Consider the following 22,959-nt stretch of genomic DNA (forward strand, 5'->3'; position numbering starts at 1 on the left):
ATAGAGCCAAATCGCCAGCCTCGCCCCCACCCCCAACTCAAGGACCCCATGCGCGGGCGAGTCAACAGAAGCAGCACTCATGCCTCGTAGAGTATGGCCTGCTGAATCCTAAGCAACAGGGTCCACCCCACACAGTGTGGTATAGAAGAGGCCGGTCTGAGAGCACCTGGACCTCATAGAGGGCAGTATGCAGATGGCCGTCATGGATGGCAATACGCGCAGTGGAGAACAAGACTCCCCAAGCGTGGTGAAACAGGGAGGCCACGAGTCCCAATGAGGTATATGTTGGGGAAAGGGATTGGACATACCTCTTAGCATTTGCCCTCTGACCCGGAGGCCCCAGTGCATCAAGTGCAGCCCGACCAGCCTTCACTGCACAATGGGAATCAGGTAGCAGATAAGGGGGCTGGCAGCCTCCCACTGTCGCACAACACCAGGGGGCAGTTCAAGGAGCCGTTGAGGGGGCTAGCAGCTTCCCACTGTTGCACTAGGTCGCAATCACCTAAGTGATCAATAAGACCTCCGCATCTAACTGCAGTGCAACCCACCTCCACAGGGCATCCGGAGGCTTCAGTAGATGCAAGAGCCAGCAGTCCTCTGCTATCGAGAGAGATCCCGGGTAGCACAGTTGCTGTGATAATACACAGGTGCAGGCAGCCCGGGTCATCATCACAGTTAGGTCCTCAGCAAGCAGGTTCGGACATCCGGAAAGGTAGTCTGGCTTGAAAAATCTTCATTACGGTACAATTACTGCGCTGCAGACGGCATAGGGCATAGAGGGATATGCCCCGATGGTGATGCCATCCCTCCGCTCACAAAAGCACTCCTGCACAATCGGCCATTTTGGAATGTCTGTGAATCATTGGGGCCCAGAGGAATTGTGGAAAATATAGAGCTAACCATTTGCATTGTTGCAAACTGTCCAGTTTTGCAGGGACAGTCTGACAAGTTGGAGACTGTGCCAGGTACTTTTGTTGCAGAAACTGTTCCTCTTTATTACACACATATATGCAAACAAGAACTTTCTTTCTGCTGCAGGCCTGTGCAGCAAAATGTCCCAGGATGTTTTTTTCAAATGTTGGAAACTATGCATGTGTGGCTCGTGTCACCATTATACATTTCTGGGAGCCACAGCAGTCTTGGTATATGCCAATAGAAGCACAACATGCAAACATCCTGCCACTTTTCTTAGTGAATCCGAATTATGATTTGATCTGTGCCTATACATCCTTGCCATCAAGTGCACAGTCTGCACAGGTGACACTAAGAGAGCAAGCATTTACAATGCAATAGGTCTTGCATTTACGCATATCTCGTAAATGCGAGACCTATTGCATTGCAAATGCTTGTTTTCATAGCTGGTACTCCAGAGTCATGAATAAATGCAATGTTAAAATGTTCCCATAGATCATCCATACACTCATCTATCGGAACCAGCAATCTGGACAGGCAAACCGCCACAACATTCGCTCTGCCAGGCACAAATTAATTTGTACATATACTCTTTCATCCCCATTGACATTCTTGCCAACCTGGCTGACGCTCCAACCACTTCCCTCCATAGTCAGAATTTTCACCAAGGGTCGATCAGTCCGAATGATGACGCACGTGTTTCTGCAATAGACCACCCTCCCCCCCCAGCACATTGTCACTCGCATCAGCCGTCAAATAACATTCTAACTTGGGGTAAAAGAAAAAAAACGCAACCACCTTTTCTAAATCTGATTTGACTCGACAAAACTCTGTTGCACACTCAGCAGTCCACTCAAATTTTTTTATTCTTTTTAAATATCGAACGTTTGCTATATACTTTACTAGCAAAATTTGGGATGAATTTTGCACAATACTCAGCCATACCCAAAAATGGCCTTAGTTAATCTTTATTAGCTGGAGCAGTCAAACCCACAACAGAATTAACCAATGATGGTTTGGGTTTTACACCTTCTTCACTTATTACATGTCCCAAATAAGACACGCTCTTCTGTGCACACTTGCACTTACTAAGCTCCACAGTCAAACCAACCTCTTGCAACTCATCCAAAACTTCCTTCAACTTGCAATCATGTTCTTCCTTGCACCTGGCACAGACTAAAATATAGTCCTGAGAGAAACGTATTCCACTCATTTTCCCAAATAGTCTATGCATCAAAAGCATAAACACTGCAGCCGTAGATGCAAGGCCTAAAGGCATACGTTTAAATTGAAAACAACAGAGTTATAAATGCTGCAAGTTTCCCATGACTCAGGCGTAAGTATCACTTGGTGATATGCCGCCGAAAGATCAATGATGGAGAACCAAGTTGCTCCCTTAAGAGATGACACCATCTCATTGATCTTAGGCAACAGGAATCTTTTGATGACGATATTGTTATTCAGTGGCCCAAGTCGATGCATAAACACATTTTTTCATTGCTCTTGCGTGCTACCACCTACGGAGAAATCCATTCAGAACTTTCCACTTTTCAATCAAGCCTTCTAACTTTTCCACGTCATCTCTTATTAACATGGGAATTGCTTTTACTTTGTGCACTTTGGGTTCTGCATCCTTTTTTAGTACAATAGTATACTCGATCCCATTAAGAGCTCCTAATTTTTTCCCAAAAACCTGAGGATTTTTTTTTTTAAATCATAACGTCTTCCAGTCTACTACTATCATCCACAATAAGTACCTTCTCCTCGCTATTAGGGTCTAAAATAATGTGCAAATTCTTCTGATCCATCCAACCTTGTTTAGCTATGTAAAGCTTTCCTCTTGCTGACCGCCCTTTGAATGAGAATGTCAACCACCTGAATCCTAGCATATTGATTTTCTCACCAGTGAAACTCAAATGGTTATTATCAGTGGAAAACAATTGCTGTCCAATTTTCTTTATGAACTTTTCTTTCCAAATGTCTTCACTTATTATAGTATACGGTGACCCCGAGTCCGCAAACATCTTAACAGATACACCCCCTAAAGTTAGGTCACACACAGGCTTCCCTTTCACAGTGTTATCAGACATATTTAGCACAAAACTCGCTTGTAAGCTCTTCACACATTCCCAGTTAGAATTCTCCTTCTCAATTGTCCAATTAATCCACAAATACGGCATTTTTTGACCTCAGCACAATATTTGCTGAACGCCAAATGTTCTTTCTAACAACAATAACACCTTCTTTCCTCTGGTTTCTTCTCCTTCCAGGTGCTTCTCTGCAGTTGACTTTGACCAAGGGCCATGATCTGTTAATTTTGACCTCTGCCCAGGCTTTGTACTTTGAAAACTCCCCCTGTATCCTTGTCAGACTTTTGCCTGACATTTCCGCCTTGCTTACAATATATAATACTCCAATGGTGCATCCCGATTGATCCATAAACGCTCTTAGATCGTCCAATTATTACTGTGCATGACTAAGTGATCGCACATAAAGTCATCGTGTAATACCACCAAATTTGCAACTGATAGCTAATTTTTAAAGATCATCAATATACTCATCCACAAGTTCTCCTTTGTTCTGTTTCCTTTGAAATAATTTGTAACGTACAACACCAATGCAAACTATTGGTGCAAAGTATTTATCTAGGTCTTTCAATGCTGCTTCAGACACATGTACTGCTTCATTAGCGGTCATCTTGGGCATGCGAATATATGTCTTTAACCCCACAGAACATAATAAAAGGGGTTTCATTTGATCTGCCTTCATCTAACCAGCCTGATCCATAGCCTTGATGTAATTTACAAAATAATCCTTCCAATGTAACCATTTAATCTCTGCTTGTGGTCCTGCTGCCCAAAATGCATGTGGATGGCCAGATAATAAAACTCTGCTGAGCCATGACTTTCTCAACCTCTTAATCCTTGTTCCATGCAATGCCTTGAAAAATAAGGACTTTTTTTCAACTGCTCTCCTGAAATAACATTGCGCAAGGATTATTCAATACGCTCCCATGAAGATAGGTACTTGCAACCCCGAAATCTGTACTTGCACCAGTCTATGCAGAACTGTGATAGTCCTACTTGGCATGAATATCGTAAAATAGACAAAAAGAAAAGAAAAAATAACTGCCCTGACTTTCTCACCTGTTACAAGTCTTGACCAGCACTGGACTTTAATCTAATAAATTACCACAGGGCTGACCTTGCGTGATTGTGTAATATTCTCCACTCTACCCTGCAATCATCAGCTCGCCACTAAATGGATGTACCTCATGCAGGGCTGAGAGCAGTGCTGCTGCTCGAAAGACGCATCCGATGACAGTTGCCCAACGGCTTCACGAATCCTCTGGTAAGCCTTTCTTGCTGTACCTCTTTACTGCAATCTATTGCAATCGCGTAGCTAAAGTCAACGGCTTCACGAATCCTCTAGTAAGCCATCCTTACTGTACCTCTTTACTGCAATCGATAGCAATCGCGTAGCTAAAGTCGATGATGAGTCATGTAATCTTAGTAGACTCATGCAGAATTCCAATTCGTCCGAATACAATAAAGTGAAAAGAAAAAAAAAAAGTAATTCTCTCCCAATTCTTCTTCTTACTTACCGCGTGAACTCCACCCACTCAGGATCTCAGTAAGACCCGTGCCCACACCATGTATTCAACAAAGCAGACGCGGCCATCGCACCTCAACTACGGAAGGTCATCAACATCTCCTATGAAACAGCGACATACCAGGAAAGCTGGAAACACGCCGAAATCAATGCCCTCCTCAAGAAGCCCATGGCGGACCCCAAGAACTTCAGGCCCATCTCCCTGCTCCCGTTCCCGGCAAAGGTCATCGAGAAAATAGTCAACATGCAACTGGCCCGCCACCTGGAAGACAACAACATCTTGGACCCGTCCCAGTCCGGGTTCAGACGAAAACACAGCACCGAGACAGCCCTCATCGCCGTCACAGACGGCGAAACATCAGCCCTCATCCTCCTGGACCAGTCAGCCACCTTCGACATGGTCTGCCATCGCACTCTAAAGACGCCTCCTAGAAGCTGGAATCCAAGAGAATGCCCTTGACTGGAGCACGTCCTTCCTCTCCGGCAGAACCCAGAGCGTCCGCCCCCCGCGCTTCCGATCCGAAGCCACCAACATCATCTGTGGCTTCCCCCAGGGCTCATTCCTCAGTCAGACGCTGGTTAACATCTACATGCCCCCCCCCCTCGCACAAGTGGCCCGCCAACACGACCTCAACATCATCTCCTACGCCGACGACACCCAGCTCATCCTCTCCCTCACCAAGGACCCGCACACCGCCAAAACCAACCTCCATGAGGGAATGAAGACCGTTGCCGACCTGATGAAGAACAGCCGACTGAAGCTGAACTCGGAAAAGACGGAGGTTCTCATCCTCGGCCCCACCCCCTCAGCCTGGGACGACTCCTGGTGGGCGACCACACTGGGAACTGCACCAACGCCCACAGACCATGCACGCAACCTCCGATTCATCCTTGACACCTTCCTCTCCATGTCTAAACAGGTCAACGCCGTCTACTCCTCCTGCTACAACACCCGTCGAATGCTCCGCAGGACCTACAAGTGAATCCTGACCGAAACAAGAAGAACGGCGACTCAGGCCCTAGTCAGCAACAGACGGGACTACGGCAACGCACTCTACGCAGGAATCCCAGCCAAACACAGACGACGACTACAACGCACCCAAAACGCCTCCGCCCGACTGATCGTCAATGTTCCCCGCCATATCACCCCCCACTTGAGAGACCTACACTGACTCCCTGTCAACAAGTGGATCACCTTCAAGCTCCTCACCCACGCACACAAGGCACTCCACAACACCGGACCAGCCTACCTGAACAGCAGACTCACCTTCTACTCCCCCACCGACAGCTTCGCTCCACCAGCCTCGCCATTGCCGCTGTCCCCCGAATCCAACGTACGACCTCCGGCGGCAGATCCTTCTCCTACCTCGCCAAGACCCGAAATACCCTCCCTACCCACCTATGGCAGACCCAAGAACTGCTCGCCTTCAGAAGACTCCTCAAGACCTGGCTCTTCAAGCAGTAGCGGCTCCCCCTCTCCCAGCGCCTTGACACCATCACGGGTGAGTAGCGCGCTTTACAAGTACTCTGATTGATTTACCCGTGAGGGTCTCAAGGCGCTGGGAGGAAAAGGGGAGGGAGGGGGGCACTACTGGTCGAACAGCCAGGTCTGGAGTAGCCTCCTGAAGGTCAGCAGGTCTTGGGTCAGTCGTAGGCTCAGTGGGAGGGTGTTTCAGATCTTGGCAGCGAGGTGGGAGAAGGATCTGCGGCTGTTCCCGAAGAAACTGGGAAGTGACAGGTTATGGCTATCTTTTTCCTCGTAGACCTATTGTGAATTGCTATTTATGAGATTTTTTTCATGGAAACGTTTATTTTGGTTAAAAGTTATTGGGGGAGGAGAATGCAAAAAAAGAAGGCATAATGTACCACTCTATGTCCTTTCTAGAATTGAAAACGTTCAGACTCGAAAGCAGGGTAAGTTTACATTCCATTCACATACCACCTATGGATGCCAACTACCCTGTACTTTTATATGGAGGTCGGTAAAATTAATTGGACGAAAGCGAAATCGGGTATTTATGACTTATGAAACACAAAATTAAAACACAAATACAGCTATTTAAAAGTGTTCGTGGGCTGTTTAAATGGTTTCAGAACGATTAAAAGCAAATCGAGGGATAATTGACATGCAACAAAAGAAGCCTTAGAACTTTCCTCAAATTTGGTTTCATGTTCTCGCTAACTGAACAGCAAAACGTAAACAAGCAGCCATACCTCCAAAAAGACTTTTTTTTTTATAAGAACTATACATTGGGCGTAAACTTGCCATGCAAATCCTACATAAATTCTGACACGTACTAGTCTTAGACAAAACTTTCAAAATAAATAAAAATGGAATACATATAACACAGAACGACCGTTCATTTTTTTTTCATTCCACCAGTGACCCTCTTGTTGTCGGTCAGCCAGGGGTCCCACCCCGCTAACACTACCCGGTAAACAACTAGATCATACTTCTAGTATGTACCTCCTTGGCTTCAACTGTTAAACGTTTCCCATTCGCTCTTACCTGTCTTTGTTTTCACACAACATCCTGCCCAGCCGAGGAGGGTCGGAGACGAGGAATGGGGCAAAGGCCTAACTCCTGGCGGTTTTGATAACGTCACTGATACTCCTGCGTACGAAGTAACAAGAAGTGGGCACAGGGATCTTCGAAAAGAGACTAAGCCAGCAGTCGTTGAAGTTATTGGGCCTCGATGTGCGGTCTCCACTATCGTTTTGATTCTTTTAAAGACCTAATTTTACGACAGGTCTCTACGGAACAACTTCTTCGAAACAGGCAATGACTCCAGAAGTTATATATACGGACGATGCCCGAATAAAATGAGTTGAAAAGTGAAACACTCCGCAAGACTGTATAAAGCGAGGGTTTCGCTATTCTGAGACGGTATTAGGCCCACGCACAGTCAGTCGCCATCTTAGAGGAGGACTCACCATCTACCCACAAAGCACCGCGGGAGCAACGAGAAATGGAGGCAAGAAAGTAGGCGAAACTGGCCTAGATCAGGCCGCACCCACATTTTGCAACCAAATCACTGCACCAATGAAAAGCATCTCCTAAACAGATGGCCGATCGAGCCCCAGGCCACAACTGCGATAGGTCGTCACATCTATTGTCGCACATTGTTGACATGGCAAGAGACGACTGGAAGACACACAAAGTCTTCGGCGATAGCCACGCCCCCTACATCTAAACGTTCTCTCCGGCCATAGGCAGAACACCAGGATCTGACTCACGCATTTAAACTACGCACATTTTTGCGACTCGGCACGAGAGTGAGGGGCGCGCTTTGAAAGCGCTTCTCCTAAGGTGCACTATACTCGTGGAGAGCCTGAAGCAAGTCCAAATCACAAGCCGCCCCCCCCCGGCCCCCCATGCACTCTATTCTCCGTTTTTTTTTTTATTGATACTGGTAGGTATTTATTGTTTAATCGGAGTGTAATTAGGCATCTCATCCAAGAAGTCCTTGAAACGAACCGGACCATGAACCGCCTAGAAGTAATAAAAAAAATGCTAGCATTTGTGACAATAATTGTCAATTCTATTAAGGACACAGAGGTGAGGATTAGGCTTCTCTTTCTCTAATGATTTTTTTTTCAGCAGCCAATAAAGTACAAACTTTATTAAACATTACATTTCCCATGATTACACTATTGTCACACGACTAACCATAGATCTTCAGCCCTCTATAACCTTTTCAAGCCCTACAGCTAGGGTGACCAGACGTCCCGGATTTCCCAGGACAATCACAGTTTTCGGAAGACTCCCGGCGTCCGAGACTTCACTTAATTTTAAATAAATGTCACGGTTTTCGGGGCAAGTGTCAACTCATCCTGCAAATCATATGCTTAGCGCCTCTGAGGAGTGAAGTTACTCACATAATTTTTGTTTCCGGCAGAACAGGAGCGGGTCAGCTGCATACACCCAGCAGAGAGGAGACCGAGAAGGAGGGGGGAGAGGAGGTGCTCAAGGGGAAGGTCCTGCCATGACTATTGTTTTATAAACATAGCCCTGTATATGTGTGCCTATTCCTCTACATATATACACACACATTTACAAGACTACATTTACTTCTGGCCTCCTCTGCCTGAAAGATATGCTCACATTTACAAGACTACATTTACTTCTGGCCTCCTTCTTCTCTGTCTGAAAGAAACAGGATACATTATACTAGTTTCAAGACTTCAGATACACAAAATCGGGACAGTTCAGAGACACTATGATCATTGACAGCATTTAGTCCTAGTATTTCTGGCCTGTCCCGATTTTTGCTTCTCAAAATCGGGTCACCCTACCTACAGCTTCCTCTTTCTTAGCTGAAGTCCAATGCAAAAGTTAAACAGTCAGAGACCGTGAGCGCCGGATCTGCAGCCTCCATCCGCCCGTGTGGCCCTACCGCAGTGTGTGGATGAGGGCCCGTTGCCACAGCGGACGGGCAGGACAGGTTACATGACCGGGAGGATTTTAATTACAGCGCTCACCCCCTACATATGACGAAGCCGCTAACGCCCCCCTGGGATAGACATAGCTTTTTGTCAAGCATGAAAGCTGGGTGGAGACCTGGGGATTTGTTTTAACACCCCTCCAGCTAATGACACGGGTGGACTGTGGTGCCCAGTACAGGAGCATCAGAGCATTTAGACCAGGGTTCATGTGTGTGCAGCAGTGGTGAAAGGAGGTGCAAATACTGAAGATGCTCCTCCTTTTGACTGACTGGCTCCTTTTCCCCTCGTGTTCTTCCTCTGTTGGGTCGGCTCCCTGGTTTTCTTTGGACTTGGCCCTCGTAACTTTTGGACTGGAACTCGTGTGCGCCCTGCCATTTTAGGACCCTCTCATGTTGTCGCTCTTGCCCTGGGTGCCTCTTGCCATGTTGAGATGGTTTCCATCGATGCCCACGACCCGGGTCCGTCATTTTGTTGATTCTTGTCCTTTCATTTGGTCCCTTGGATTCCATCCTGCTGACCTTCAGATATTTCACTTACGCTGGACTGCTTTATCTCTTTCTCCCCCTCAGGTCCCCTTCTCACCAATCTCAGCTTTCAACTCTTCTCCCCCACATACCACTCTACCCCTTTTTATTTTTTTATTATTTCTCTTTTCAATGTGTAAATATGTGATAAATACTTGTCCAAGCCAAATCGCTGGTAAAATGGAATCCTGAGAAAATCTACTATTTGTATATATATGTATATAAAGATAACTCTAACCACTAGTATATGTAGTAGACCTTTGTACTCACTACCATTCCTGTGTGATTCTTAGAGTTTATCCATTTGTATCTCTTTCTTGAGTGACTTTACAACTTGTACATTTGCAATTTTTCTATTTGTATCTCTTCCCTGTGTGACTTTACAACTTGTAGATTTGCAATTATTTTTTTCCTGTTTGCATCTTTTATGTACTCATGTAATCCTAAATCCTTATGTATCGCAACTGGTTCTTTTGTAAAGCGCTCTGACACCTTCGGGTAATGTTCGCGCTATAGAAAATCGCATAAAATAAAAATGAACTGGCAAAAATTGACCATCAGCCTCAACAGGAGCCCAACTCAACAAATTCGGTTCTCAGGACCTGAAAGATCTGCAACAGTGGGGAGAAGATCATCCTCTGATGGAGTCTGGAAACAGTGAGGCACATTCCAAAACTTCCAGAATGCAGTCGAAAGACGAATCACCTGTTCTCATTGCCTAAAAAGGGAGTAAAAACACCAAACCCATATACAACGGTCCGTAATGGACATATTAGAATAAATACACGTCATTTGAGGGGTGGGGGGACATCAATACATATGAAACAATCAAATACACATGTAGGCACAAATGTATGCAAGTGAATTCGTGGGATAATCCTCACCGCCATCTCCTTAATAGAATTGAAAATTCTTATTGCATATACTAAATTATTTTTATTCTATGTCACGACCGGAGGCTCTGATTATGCTTCTTTAAAGCTGAGCTACCACCACAGAAGCAACATCCACAATAGGCTTATAATAAAATGATTTAAACAGAGATTCAGACGACCAACCTGCCGCCCTTAGAATATCATCTAAGCGAAAAACCAAAGCAAAAGATTTGGAAGCTATTGCCCCTCTAGCAGAGTGGGAGCCAAACATAGAGGTATCTATGCCAGCTTCACTAAGAAAAACAGAACAAATAGCCAGTCAGGTTTACTTTGTAGTGATTTAGGAGGCACCCAGTCAGTCTGTACTGAGTCTTTCACAGATTTGTTTGAAGAACATTTTTATTTTATTTTATTCAAATTTTCATTAACTTCTTAGTATGTCTTCAAAGGCACATTTATCAAAACAATCAAGTAAACAGTCAGACAATAATGTGCGCAATATATACAAGTGTTAGATCTGTACACAATAAATACTCAACATTCAGTGACACCAAAAACAAGAATATATACAAATCAATTGGAACATAAGAGACATTTAACACAAGCACCAGTCCTTCAAATTATATACCAAAAGACAGGCGGACCAAGAGATTCAATGATACTACCTGCCTGTCTCAATAAGCCTGTGGTTAGGTGTTTTGAGGATTGAACAACTAGGGGGAGTGAAAATGGTGTTATTTATTCCCTGAGCTTCCCGACCTGGAGGTGAACAGAAGAAAGTCGGAGCTGCTGGTTGAGGTGAGATACAAAAAGGTCCAACAAGCGAGAACCCCAAAGACGTTGAAAGACATGGAATACCTTCGGATGAAGTCTCCAATCGCTGAAGACCCGTAGATGGTGGAACTGCCAGTCTGCCACAGTATTGCTCTCGCCAGGGAGGTACTACATCTTACCCCACCACCACAGATATCCAAGTGGCAAAAATCTTTGGCTATCTCCGCAAGAAGATGTGATATCATCCCACCCAACTTATTCACACATCCCACTGCAGAGATGATGTCCATACAAAGAAGCATGCAGCAATTGGACTTCTCCGGGGAGAGCCCCTGAATTGCAAATTAACTCGCAAGGAGCTCTAAGCAGCTGATGTGGAGATCCAGCTCTGCTTTGGACCAACGACACCCCATGGATATCAGGTCGCAGTTGGCTTCCCAACCACACTGGCTGGCATCAGACCTATTATTATCTCCGGGTTTGACCAAAAACTTGCCTGGCCATTCCAGGTCTCCATGTGGTCCAAACACCAAGACATTTCTGTCTTCGCCTACTCTGGAAGAGGAATCTGCTCAGAGTAACTTCAGAGATGCTCAATTTTGAGTCTCTGATGGTCACAATAGTGGAGAGGACTGGGGTATATGTCCTGGATCGATGAGGCCACCACCAGGACCACAATGCGGGCTATTGACCACAAGGATACAGATTGCTCGCTCAACGTTGCTCTCAATTCTTTATTTTCGGACTTTCTGGGGAGGCAGTACTAGCTAGGACAGAAGAAAGTCTACCCAGAAACCCAAAAACTCCAACTGTTGGTAGGGAGTCAGAATCGACCACTGAGCGTTTATGACGAAACCTAGACCCTGAAGAAGGAGAATCGTCCTCTCCAAATGGGTTAGGGCCAATTAAGGAAACTGGCCATGATGATGATGTTGTCTAAATATATAATCAGTGCTCTCGGGAACTCCACCACCGGCCACAAGATCTTTGTGAGGGCAGATGATAGGCCGAAAGGGAGAACTTTGTACTCGAAAGCAACATCCTTGCCAGAGGAACTGAAGAAAGTGCAGTTGAGGTGGAAAATCTCTTTACTGAAGGATGACCCTTCAGAGATGGATACTCTCTATCTTCAAATGATGCTAAATGATCCACCCATTGAAGTCCCTCAGATTCAGCACCAAACAAGACCTGCCTCCAGTCTTTTCTACTAAGACTATGCAACTGAAAAACCTGTCTGAGTGAGCAAAGGACACCTCTATAGCTCAATTCTGCAGCAGAGCTTGAACCTCTGAAGAGATGAAATGCTGCTCTTGTTGGGGAAAAAACATTGTGTTGGGGGAGTGTCTGAACTGGTGAGTTGTAAAACTCCAGCTTCTAACACTGCACAGCCCTGGGAATCCAAGGACATTGTGTCACCCTTTGTCAGTTCTGTAGAAATAACCAGGTCCTGCCTCCCAGTAACACCTCTGAAACTAGAATTGTACTCACCTACGCAACCAGACTCCTGGAAAGAGCCTTGCGACCCTCTGTGTCGTCCCTTCCGGAAAGGGTTCCTTTTTGCTCGGGCGGGAGGGGTAGAAAGTAGGATTTTAGGTGGAATCTTGATTTCCCCCTCTATCCTGCTGATAGAATCCTAGTTGTGGACCTTGGTTATAACCATGGCAGAACGCTTGCCCCCTAAAGCGTCCGGCCTTGCAAAAAAGGGGACAGAAGACTTTCTTAAGAGACCCACTGCGTCTTATCCAAGTTGCTGTAAGTCGCCACAAACTTTAACAATCCTTCAAAAAGGGGTTTCCAAATAAAAGTCTTTGCGCTGTGGGGCCTAATTCCGATGACGCAAGCTCTGTGAGCTTTCGGTCGAATTTGAGGAGAATGGACTGGAGCAGTTCGCTGGATATGGCAGAGTGGCATTCCCTAAATGGAAAATGGCTCTTTGGGCCCAGTCAACGAGGACGTCAGGTTCAATGGGAATCGCTGATTCTTTAGTGTGATAACCTAATTCGAGAATTTTAGTTAGTGGGCCTAATACGTTCAGTAACTTATCTTGGCATCCATGCCAAGCCTGATGAATTCCTTTCTTCGGATCTTTAGAAAATATTTACAGAGATGTCACTAAGTTGGGGTCTTCTTCTGGGGTGTCCATGACCGTGCCTGAAAAGTCCGGGATGGGGCACTCTGACTTCAGCCAAGCCCTGATCGAATCCCTTGTCCTTGTCTAATTCTGCTTGAATCCCTGCCAGATATGTGCCTGTACATAATCCACTACTTCTTGAGGTGGAAGCCATACCGTGCATCGCAGGTGGATGATCTCACTAGGTTCAAAGGTAAGTACCTTTCTTTGGTTGCTGCGCTACGTTAGCATGGCGTGTCTTTCATTTGTGCTTGCTAGGGGTCAGGGCATCTTCCTGATCTGAGCTCTGCGAGGAAATAGAGCTTGTGTCATCTTGCCTCTGACCAATAGTCGTGGGCCAGGTTGAGCGCTACAGTTGTGATCCTTCACCAGTGACTCAGCTAACCTATCAAAGTCTGGAGCGTGGGGGCCCTTAGGGGTCTTTGCGCTGGGCCTGGCTTCGGTAGCTGACTGGCCATCCCCAATTCAGAATGGGGGGTTGGAATCCAACTCCGCTGTTCTGCATACCCACACAGGTGTCATTTCAGGGGTTCAATGGCCCTCACAATTGCTTTATTCACTGAATGCGCACCCCACGTCAAGTGCATCTACAAGGCCCTGCTTCAAAGACCCTGCAGAGTCATCATAGAAACAGCTCTTCATATTATTTTCATAGAACTCAGACATTTTTTACTGGCTGCCCCGCAGGGGTTCAATCGCTTCAGGAGGGAAGAAAGCCACCAATGGACAGGAGGAGGACAAAGGCCGAAGCCCCCCACAGCAGCAAATTAGGGGGGACGGAACATATAATACCCTAAGGCAGGTCAAGTCTAGCCACATGTTGTAGCTAAATCCAAGAAACACGTGGAGGGCGGACCTGCTGACACTCCAAGCAGAGCCCATGCACAATTTCTAACTCTGGGAGAAGTAGACCATTCCCCATGGGCATAAACTGGGAAGCAAGATGAAGGGCTGAAGCAAAAGACAGAGGCAAGTCTCACCACGTCTATAGTTCTGCCTGTAAGTGCCAGAATCTGCACGTTGGCTTCACGCATGAGATTGGGTGCCCAATCATCAAAAATAAAAAGAGGTCACCACACCTATCTGGTGTGATTCCTAGCTCCACTTTCTCTCTCTCCACAGATTCAGAGAAGCTGAGGCGGTGAGCCGCCCCGCTGGGAAGTTTAACTCTCCCCAGTCACAAGCGCAGCTCCCGCGCTTCACACCTGAAAGGGAAATATGCACCCCATCAGCAATGGACATGGGGAGAACGCAGTGTAAAAAAGAAAAAAAAAATTATAATTTCAGTAGAATGTTAAATCACATAGGGTTATAAAGCACCATACCCAATCAAAACCCCAATTATCATGTAGATTCCTTAGATAATGGAGTGCACTTAACTCAATGTGAACCTGCAAAGAAAGAGGAAGCTGTACGGCTGTGATAAGGTTATATAGGGCTGGGGATCTATAGTTGGTCATGTGACAATGGTGTGGTCGTTGGAAATGTAGTATTTATTAACATTTTTACTTGATTGCTGAAAAATAAACAGTACAGAATGAGAAGCATAATCGGTGCCTCCGGTCCTGACACAGAATTCTACTGTTCTTCCATATTCCACTCTAGCTAACGCTAGAATATGTACCAAAATACCTGATTGAGGCGGGAGACTACACATTTTTTAAGCCAAAATTTGCTTTATTTTAGGTGACTCTCTCCGAAAAATTTTCCCCTTGCCTGTTTAAAATGTTGGCATTTATGCACCAGTGTTGTGCTTTCCCGACCAAATTTGTTTCCTGTTCATGTTCAAGCACCTATAGTGACGATATTTGTTGAATTTGAGTCAACGGAAATGATAGACAACTCTACCTAATTTATAGCTCTATGTTGTTTAGACCTCGCTCTGTTGTTTAGACCTCGATTGTGGCATTATTTATTGCACCCTAAAACAAGTATTGGCACAGCCAATAGGTCTCCCTTGTAGACCTGTTTGTCCCATCAGCAGCCTGGCGAACACAATGCTAGGCGTTTGCAGCCTACGCTGTCAAGTGCTGCAGTAAAATAAACTCACACTCTGTATCTATTTGTGTAATGGCCTTGAGCGACCACTTTCCCATGTATTTTTGCCTTCGGACCGAGCCCGGCCCTCAGGGTGCATGCAGTTACAATGTATGGTAGAGGCCGGGACTTATACTGGGATTACCCCTAGATCCTCAGCCACTCATACAGGACACACATAGTCTTTCAGCCACTGACTGGGTGCAGGGTTGGGGCGAAGATCATACCTCTGATTTTAGGTCCCTTCTTCACTCCTGCTGGCCACAATGGAATTACCTTGGCTACCTCGAATGAGGGTATTGGCTTGCGGACTGATTACTGCATGCAGCGTATCTCGGCCTCCCAGAGGGGTGTTGGTATCATGGGGCCATACAGGAAAGTCCTGCCCCAGCGAGCTCTGCACAGACTACCCATCCCAATTGGCCTCATCTCAGCCTCCAGACTCACCATTGGGTTCTCTTATGGGGTTGGCCACCCTTTTGAACAAATACACATTTCTCGCAACAGTATTGCATCCCCGCTGGACAGAGATCATTGTCGCACAGATTTTCACCACCTGCCAGGTCTCAGCCTCAAACTGGGTACAGAACTTCTGTACGATTCTGTGTGTCGATCCTGCATTATGACGTGCTCTCCAACTTGTAGCTGAGGGACTATTGCTCCTCTATCCAGACTTGCCCGGATGTTGGTAGCCTTTTTCTTTGCTTGTGTGGCCTGTACGTCCAGGATGACAGGCTGCCATTCCGGGACAGCTAGGATGCTGTCCCTGGTGGGCCTCTGGAACAGGAGATCTATCAGTACGCCGTTCGTAGTGCACAGGGACAGCAGACATCCCACCATCCCAAGACCTCTGCAAAAACCTCAGCGCCTTTTTCCTCCACAAGATTAAGGAGATCTATGACAGCTTCAACAAACTTGATACCCAAGACCCTCTCACCCCACTCGCAATCATTGGACCCAACAACACAGACCCCAGTAGAGTCAGTTGGACTCCCCTGACCACTGATGACACTCTCAAGATAATGAAGATTAACCACTCAGGCTCACCCTCGGCCCCTGCCTGCACCATATCTTCAACAGAGCTGGCAACTCCATTGCCCCTGAACTCTGCCGCACCATTAACTGCTCCATCAACTCGGCCACATTCCCGGAAGGCTGGAAACACACAAAAATCAACCCCTTGCCGAAGAAACCCTCTGCCGACCCGAAGGACCTCAAGAATTTCAGCCCCATCTCTCTGCTCCCCTTTCCAGCCAAGATCATCTAGAACGCAATCAACGCCCAACTTTATGAGTTCATTGAGGGGAACCACATCCTGGACCACTTGCAATCCGGCTTCCGAAGTAATCACAGTACGGAGATCGCCCTAATCGCCACCACAGACTACGTCCACACCCTCCTCGACCAAGAGGGAACTGCAGCCCTCATCCTTCTGAACCTCTCAGCTGCCTTCTACACGTCTCCCACCACACCCTATGCGCAAGAATCCACAACGCCAGCATCCGCGAAAATGCCCTGAAATGGATCCATTCCTTCCTCACCAGCTGAACACAGAGAGTCAGGCTACCACCGTTCCTCTCGAAACCCACAGAAATCTGTTGCGGCGTGCTTCAGGGCTCCTCCCTGAGCCCCACTCTCTTCAACATCGACATGGCTCTACTCGCAGCCATCGTCAGGAAGCACGGACTCAACATTGTCTCCTACACCAACGACACCCAGCTGATCCTCTTCCTCACCAATGAACCCACAGTCGCCAAGAGAAACTTCCACGACCGGATGAAGGCGGTCACCACCTGGATGAAGGACAGCTGCCAAAAGTTAAACTCAGAGAAGACAGAATTCCTCATCTTGGGCTCCACAACCTTCTGATTTGAACGAATCTTGGTGGCCTGCAGATCTTGGACCTCCGCCCACACCCACAGACCACACAAGAAATCTTGGCATAATTTTGGACTCCTCGCTCACCATGAACTGCGAGATCAACGCCATCTCATCATCTTGATTCCACATGCTATGCATGCTCCAAAAGATCTTAAAGTGGATTCCAGCAGCAGACTCTACTACGGCAACGCACTCTATGCCAACATCAGCCAAAAACTCCTCAAGAAACTGCAAAGCATCGAGAATGGCTTTGCCAGACTCATCCTCAACATCCCCCGCCACATCACCACCCACCTGAGAGACCTCCACTGGTTCCCAGTCAACAAAAGGATCACCCTCAAGCTACTCACAAACACCTAAAAGCCCCTTGTTGTGAGGCTGCAGGCGTCGCCTGGGTCGTCGAGGAGGGTCCTTGGGCACTGGATTCCAGGTCACAATCACCAGGGGAATGTCCTCAGGGTCTTTTTCCACTCAGGCACAGGCCGGGCTCGGCAGGTGCAGAGTGTGCTGGATTCGCGGTTCCTGGCTGGCACAAGGGTTATTGCTGTTTGAGCAGAACCACTGCTCGTGGGAGGCCCATTCTTGGTAGAGTCACAAGGCAGTCAGGTCCTCCGGGGTTTTTGAGGTTGTGGACCACAGAAGGAGCTGGGGTTTTGCAGGAGCAGGTTCGAGGGTCGACAGGCCTGTAGGGTTGGGGCCAAGTCAATTGGCGTCGTCCTCTTCTTAGCAGCTGCACGGCAAGTCTTCTTGTTTCTTGATCTTCTTGCTTGTTTTGGTATCGGGATCTGAGAAAGGAAGGTTCAGGGTGCCCCTAAATACTACATTTAGGAGTGTTACAGGTAGGGGAAGGGCAGGGACCAATAGGACCCTGTCCTGGAGTGAGTACACCCTCTATCCTGCTCCTCTCCTGTGGGAGGGGGGCAGGAGCCTATCTCTGATTGGGCAGGGCTCCCCATCCTCAAGATGGCCGGAGCCCGGAGTTGTGCTTCTCCTCGCCTCTCCCACCTGAGGGGTGGAGTTGGCACAGGCTGGCATACCCCCTTTCCTCACGTAGGGTTTCCCGCCAGTCTTTCCGCCAGAGTGGGGGTCAGAACCGGTGGGGGCCAGTTGCTGAGTACAGCAAGTGGCTTGGAGAAGCTCACAAAGGCGGCATGCCTTTGAAGCTTCCACCTGCCCATCCTGGGGGAGGAGACCTAGCACCTCGCTCAGGATGTGCATTGTTGCAGGCCCAGGAGAGTGGGGAGCTCTCCACCCAGGGGTCCAGCAACATGTCTGCTGTGTGGCAGCCTAGGCAGCCTCTCAGACAAGACGTGGATTGTAGGTTAGGTTTCAGGGAGCATCTCTAAGATGCCCTCTGTAGTGCATTTTACATTAAATCCCACACTGGCATCAGTGTGGGTTCCATGTGCTGAGAAGTTTGATATCAAACTTGTCACTCTTCAGTGTAGCCATTATGGTGCTGTGGAGTTCGTAATGACAACCTCTCAGCACCATATACTCTTAATGGCAGCACTGCACTTACAGTCCCCAGGAATAGCCCTTGGTGCTGTAGGGGCACAGGGCTCATGCACCTGTGCCCACACCACTGGCATAGGGCACACAGCTAGAGGGGTGGCTGATGTATGCCAGGGCAGTGGGTTTGTGGGCATGGCACACATGGATGTGTGCCATGTCGACTCTTTGTTTAGTTCTGCACCAAGACACTCAGCCTGCAAAGGCAGTGTGTGTGTGTCATGGCACAGGGCTCTTAAGGGTGGCACAATAAGTGCTGCAGCCCTTAGGGGTCTTCTCTGGTCAAAATGCCCTGGGTACCTAGAGTACCATTTACCAGGGGCTGACATGTGGCCAGAGATGCCAATTGGGATTAGGTTTTAGTACAGTTTTTAGGGAATGAACACAGGCCCTGGGTACCTTATTGGCAGGGACCCAGGGCACACCAAGGAAAAGTGCATCAGGTATCAGGCAAAAAGTGTGTGTGTGGGGGGGGGGGGGGGGGGGGGGGGGTTACAGCAACAGAAACCCACTTCCTTACACACGAGACCTGCATACTTCAACCAACGCCCCTCATTCAACGCACCCACCAGAGACCTCTGCTCTACTCAAAAGGCCCTAGCCACCATCCCTCGAACCCGAAAGACCATGGCTGGGGAAGATCCTTTCTCTCCCCTCAAGGCAATAACAGTCACTGCCCCAATTCAGGAAGGACCTCAAGACGTGGCTCTTTGACTGAACCACAGTGCCTTGTGACAGATCTGAAGACATCCACCCCTCCTAACCCCTCCCCCAGTGCCTAGAGACCCTTACGGGTGAGTAGTGTTCACGCTCCCCCTTTACTTGGGACCAATAAGGCGTTTCCTTTCTATGCTGGATGGCAAGGGAAGCCAAATACTCTTTAAATTCCTGCTCCTGAAATTATGCCATTTGTGTGTTTTTAGCTCTTTGGGGAGGACAACCAGGGCTAACATCACCCAAACTGGTTTAACTATTGAAAACGCAGTCTGTGATATCAATTCAACCATCAGTAATTTGGCCTGGGAGTCAATTAGCACAGCTGAGAGATGGGCATCTTGGAAATTCCCAAAGTCCATACTAACTTTCACCCATGGCTTCAGGCTGGGTTCTTTTGTGATCACAGGGTCCTGAGGTTAGTCCCCACTGGTGATGGCACAAGAGTGGCAGTAGCGCACCTTCTCCTTTACTTGGGTATCCATCCCGCGTAACAACACCTTGTCTTGCAACCTCACCTTAGATTTCACCACTCCGTGGTGGCCTTGGTGGGCCAGAACGACCACTCGGGTCCATAGGCTTCATGGTACCACAATTTGCTTGTCTCGGAGCAACAAACCTTCTTCACTGGTACTCAATTCGCCCTTTTCTGGCGAGAGTTGATTTCTTGTCATCTGTTCTGGATGCACTAGGTATTTGGATCCGTACAGGACAGATGTCTCCAAACAGTCAATCGCAACCTACCAGTAGCTCATAGAAGCCTTCAGAGTAGCTCCCAGCCTTTAGTTAATATTTAACTGAGAAGTGTAATAAATGTTTAAATTTCCTTTTAAAGTTAAGTAAAGGCTTTGTTTATTTTACATTATCAGGCGGAAGATAGCAGAGCATGATAATGAGCAGTGCTCCACTCAGATTTATGACCCATCTGGGTCACAGAGATTCAGAACTGAAGCACTGAGGCATTTAACTCTTCAATGAAAGTTGTTCGCAACTCAATATTGGAGAGTGAGAAAAAAATGATCTCTGAATTCTTTTAAATGAGACAAAATTAAAATGACCAAATTAACTCTTCATTTAAACTTTTTCCCTTTTCAAAGTGGGACTCACTTGTTTAAAGGCATCTAGAACCTGGTGTCTGGCTGCGTCAAATCTCTTGTTAATTTTTGATATATAGTGACTTTGGTATGTGGAATATTGTCGCTAGTGCACTCTGGTTTGCAGTATTATGAAAGGATCCTAAACAATTCATTAGGATATTTAGCCTTGGAGGTTCGTTAGGATAAATTGTATATTTTTTGCTGATTGATTGATGATTTGTAGATCCTGTTGCATCGTTAGAAGTATGTGGAGGTGGAAGTGGAGGAGTGTGGCTCAATGGTTAGAGCGGCAGACCCTGATGCAGAGTTCTGGCCAGGGACCAGGGCTCGATTCCCGCCTTGGCGGGGTCTCGGGCTCAATTTCCACGGACCTGTTAATTCTCGCCTCGGTGCCTATTCTAATCAAGGGCCCCACGCTGCAACTCTGGGCAATAGCTTGCTTAGCCTCCACACCGGCCCCAACAGCGCTAAGGAGGCCTGGCTTCACCCTGGGGGTGCCCAGGAGTGGACACTTCACAGGGAAAGCCAGGAGGGGTTCCACAGCGGTATGAGTATCAGCGCCAGGAAGCCGTATAGGCGACACCGCAGGGTGACGTCTGGTGACAGTGCGCTCTATAAGTACCATGACATTTACATTTCCACTATTTTAGTTGCTTTATTTCTACCACAGGTGTTGTAAATATCAAATTTTTGTCTTAAGTTTATTTATCTCTTCATTGAGCCATGAGATTGCAAGAAAGGTGTACCCAGAGTAAAATGACCCAATGACAGCTCAGCACAGTTAGATGGACTGCATAATATTCCTACACTGTAAAATACTGTAGAGATGCAGTGATACGTGAAAAAGAAAAAACATTTTTATATAACTACAGTATACTTGGTTAAGTATTTTCTGAACAGGCAAAGTAACAGAAATTGCAGAGGTCAAATTACTGTCAAGTACAGAACAGTAAGACTGAATAAAACCTAAAAGAATATAAAAGGCATACAAAGAATCACATCTGTAAAAGGCCTAGTACTGGGATGGGAATGTCTCCTACATTTTGTCATGTTCCCCTACCATCATAGCCTCAGACTTATCTAGTATGTGCGTGTAGGCCTATGCCAGTACCATGAGATGAGTGAGGTCCAGTGATCGGGAGGGGAGCACCATGTATGCCTTCATTTTGACTGGTAGTGGGCCTCTGCCCATGTCATGCCTTTAGGATGTAGAGCAGTGGTGAGCACTGACAGTGTTTTGTGAATCAGTAGTTCTGACCAGACCTTTTTATCTGTTTCACTGGAGTAGAGGCCTTCTGGCCCACTCGTGTAAAGTTCTGCTTCTGTGTGCTAACCCAGATCATTGCGCTAACTTCACATACGTGTGTTATACGAGTGGCATTTTAATGCATAGAGTGTGTGTTGAAGTGAACCAGAGTAAAATGGAGCCCTGAAGGTTCAGTTTTGGAAGCCACTGGACTGTTCGTGTGCACAAGATGGAGATGAGGTTTTTTCCTCAGACAGTGGAAGTGTATTGCCGACATTCATGATGCTAGAGTGAGGAGACTTAGGGCCATATGTAGGAAGCCAAATTGCGATTGCAAACGCTGAAATTCGCAGAATTTCAGCGTTTGAGATTGCAAATTGAGATTGCAAATTGGGAATCGCAAATTAAGAATGTCTTCCCATTCATTCCTACGGGCCTCCTAGCCCATAGGAATGGATGGGAAGGTATTCCTTATTTGCGAATCTCAACTTGCGATTCGCAAATAAGGAATATGTAGGATTCGCAAAATATTTAGCAAATCCTACATACATTGCGTTTTACGATTCTCTAATTTCGATTCCCTAAAAATCGCAAATTGAGAGTAGCAAAATGCATTTTTCCGACATATGGCCCTTAGACACTGAAGTAGGGAAAGAGGGCTCCTCTCTTTGTGCATCTGTAGTGGGTACACTAAGCTGGAGACTACCCTTCTGTGAGAGGCATCACTCATCACAAAGGTTGTGCCTGGAGAACAGAGTGGAGAGGACAGATAAAAAGAGAACCAACCCAAACTGGTTCTGAAAGTGCAGAAAGAGAATCTATATATCCTTTTACTACCTGTATACAAGTGGGAGCCACTGACCCACTTGTTGTCCCAAAGAGAACCAACCCAAACTGGTTCTGAAAGTGCAGAAAGAGAATCTATATATCCTTTTACTACCTGTATACAAGTGGGAGCCACTGACCCACTTGTTGTCCCAATTCCAAGTTCTTTTCAATAAAGAGAGAGTACTCTGAGGACTACTACACAACCAGAACTGCTGTGTGCCTGACAGCTAGTTTTCCAGAGGAGAAGGTACTTTACCAGGAGTCTGGTCTTGCTGGAAGAAGCGGGAGGGAAAGGCGGACGTAGACTTCACCACTGCCATGAAGAAGTTTATGCTTGAGATGTAGTGTGTCACTAAGAAGTTTGTACCTG

General features: G+C 46.9%; 1 protein-coding gene across 4 annotated transcripts in view; it reads right to left on the reverse strand.

The window, feature by feature from the left end:
• Nucleotides 1–22,959, reverse strand: part of ACIN1 (apoptotic chromatin condensation inducer 1) — a 947,610-nt gene that overhangs the window by 230,746 nt on the left and 693,905 nt on the right. The window contains exon 1 of one of the 4 annotated variants that reach the window (XM_086923673.1): nucleotides 7,034–7,471. The exons of the other annotated variants lie outside the window; for them this stretch is intronic. Within the exon in view, the coding sequence (XP_086779799.1) occupies nucleotides 7,034–7,056 (23 nt within the window). The 5' untranslated portion in view covers nucleotides 7,057–7,471. Of the gene's footprint in view, nucleotides 1–7,033; nucleotides 7,472–22,959 lie in introns of those variants that run through there. 4 annotated transcript variants of the gene reach the window in all.

The sequence above is a fragment of the Lissotriton vulgaris genome, chromosome 5, assembly GCF_964263255.1.
Source record: "Lissotriton vulgaris chromosome 5, aLisVul1.2, whole genome shotgun sequence".
Lineage (NCBI taxonomy): Eukaryota > Metazoa > Chordata > Amphibia > Caudata > Salamandridae > Lissotriton > Lissotriton vulgaris.